The sequence below is a fragment of the Cystoisospora suis genome, assembly GCF_002600585.1.
Source record: "Cystoisospora suis strain Wien I chromosome Unknown contig_4195, whole genome shotgun sequence".
NCBI classification, from domain to species: domain Eukaryota; phylum Apicomplexa; class Conoidasida; order Eucoccidiorida; family Sarcocystidae; genus Cystoisospora; species Cystoisospora suis.
In genome coordinates, this window is record NW_027156987.1 from 1 (window position 1) to 1,156 (window position 1,156).

The 1,156-nt window shown below is 40.3% G+C and overlaps 1 protein-coding gene across 1 annotated transcript; it reads right to left on the reverse strand.

Moving 5' to 3' along the window:
- Positions 1 to 35: 35 nt before the first annotated feature.
- CSUI_007792 (uncharacterized protein) lies at positions 36 to 1,014 on the reverse strand (the record flags this gene model as incomplete). The annotated part of the gene is made up of 2 exons (XM_068067935.1): positions 36 to 173; positions 913 to 1,014. Coding segments are annotated over 2 exons (240 nt in total), but the record flags the coding sequence as incomplete, so codon positions are not given.
- Positions 1,015 to 1,156: the final 142 nt, after the last annotated feature.

Genomic DNA, 1,156 nt, shown 5'->3' on the forward strand with positions numbered 1-1,156 from the left:
AAGAAGAAGAAGAGTAAAAAGGCATGGTCCCGTACGTCCGCATGCAGAGCTTGGAGGTCTTTCCACATTTGTGAAAAGAGTCTTTCTTTGTCAGGATTGATGAAACTCTGAAGACGGAGAAGTCTAGACATCATCCTTGTATTCGCTTGACGTAATTCATCGAGTGTCTCTTGCTGCGCATAAACACGCAAAGACACACAAGAGACGGGAGGAGCAGGAGAAGAAGAAGAAAGGAGAAAGATCAGAACGATAATAAGGAGAAAGAAGAACCGACAAAAGGAGCAAAGTGCGGAGGAAGGCTAAGGAGAAGAAAACAACAGGAAAGAAGAATAGCCACGACCAACCCCCTCACGTATCATCTCTATCTATCTATATGAAGTATATCATGTCTATATGAAGTAACGTGACTTGCACATAAGCGTTTCTATACACGTGTGCCTAGAATAAAAAGAAGGAGACAGGATGGCTATCAATGATAGCTATATGAATGTATAGATAGCTAGATACACAACAGATAGGTGAATCCATAGAAATAGGTACAGAAACGGTTTCCTACTGATTCTTCCACTACGTACATATACATATATAGACTATACATATATATACACATACATATGGATAGATAGACCTAGATAGATACATACAGATGGAGAGATATAGTTATGTATGGGTATCGGCGTAGATGAAGAATGAAGAGTCTCAAGTGTATATACACTAGGCATATATATGTCTGGAAATGTTCATTCACATCACGACGATGTAGACAAGAACCTAACTATAGAATTCCTTCGCTCTGTACTTTATCCTCTCAAGAGATATCTCATAAAGATGAAGAAACCATTGAGGGGTCGAGGAATAACGAAGAAGGAAGTTCAAAGAAAGAGAGAGAAAGGAAAGGAAGAAAGAAGATACCTGAAAGAGAAGATACTCCTTCACGTATTGTTGGTCCAACACTTCCTCGTCTTTCTCATCTTCTTCTTCGTCTCCTCCCCTACGTCTTCTTCTTCTTCTTCTCCCTACAGGTGTCGCGCATGCAAATAAGCAAACAGACAAACCACACACGTACACACGCCTGTATCGATCTCCATCCCACCTCCTACCAAATATACACATGTCTCTACAACTTCTCTGTCGATCTATCCATCTATCTTTAATC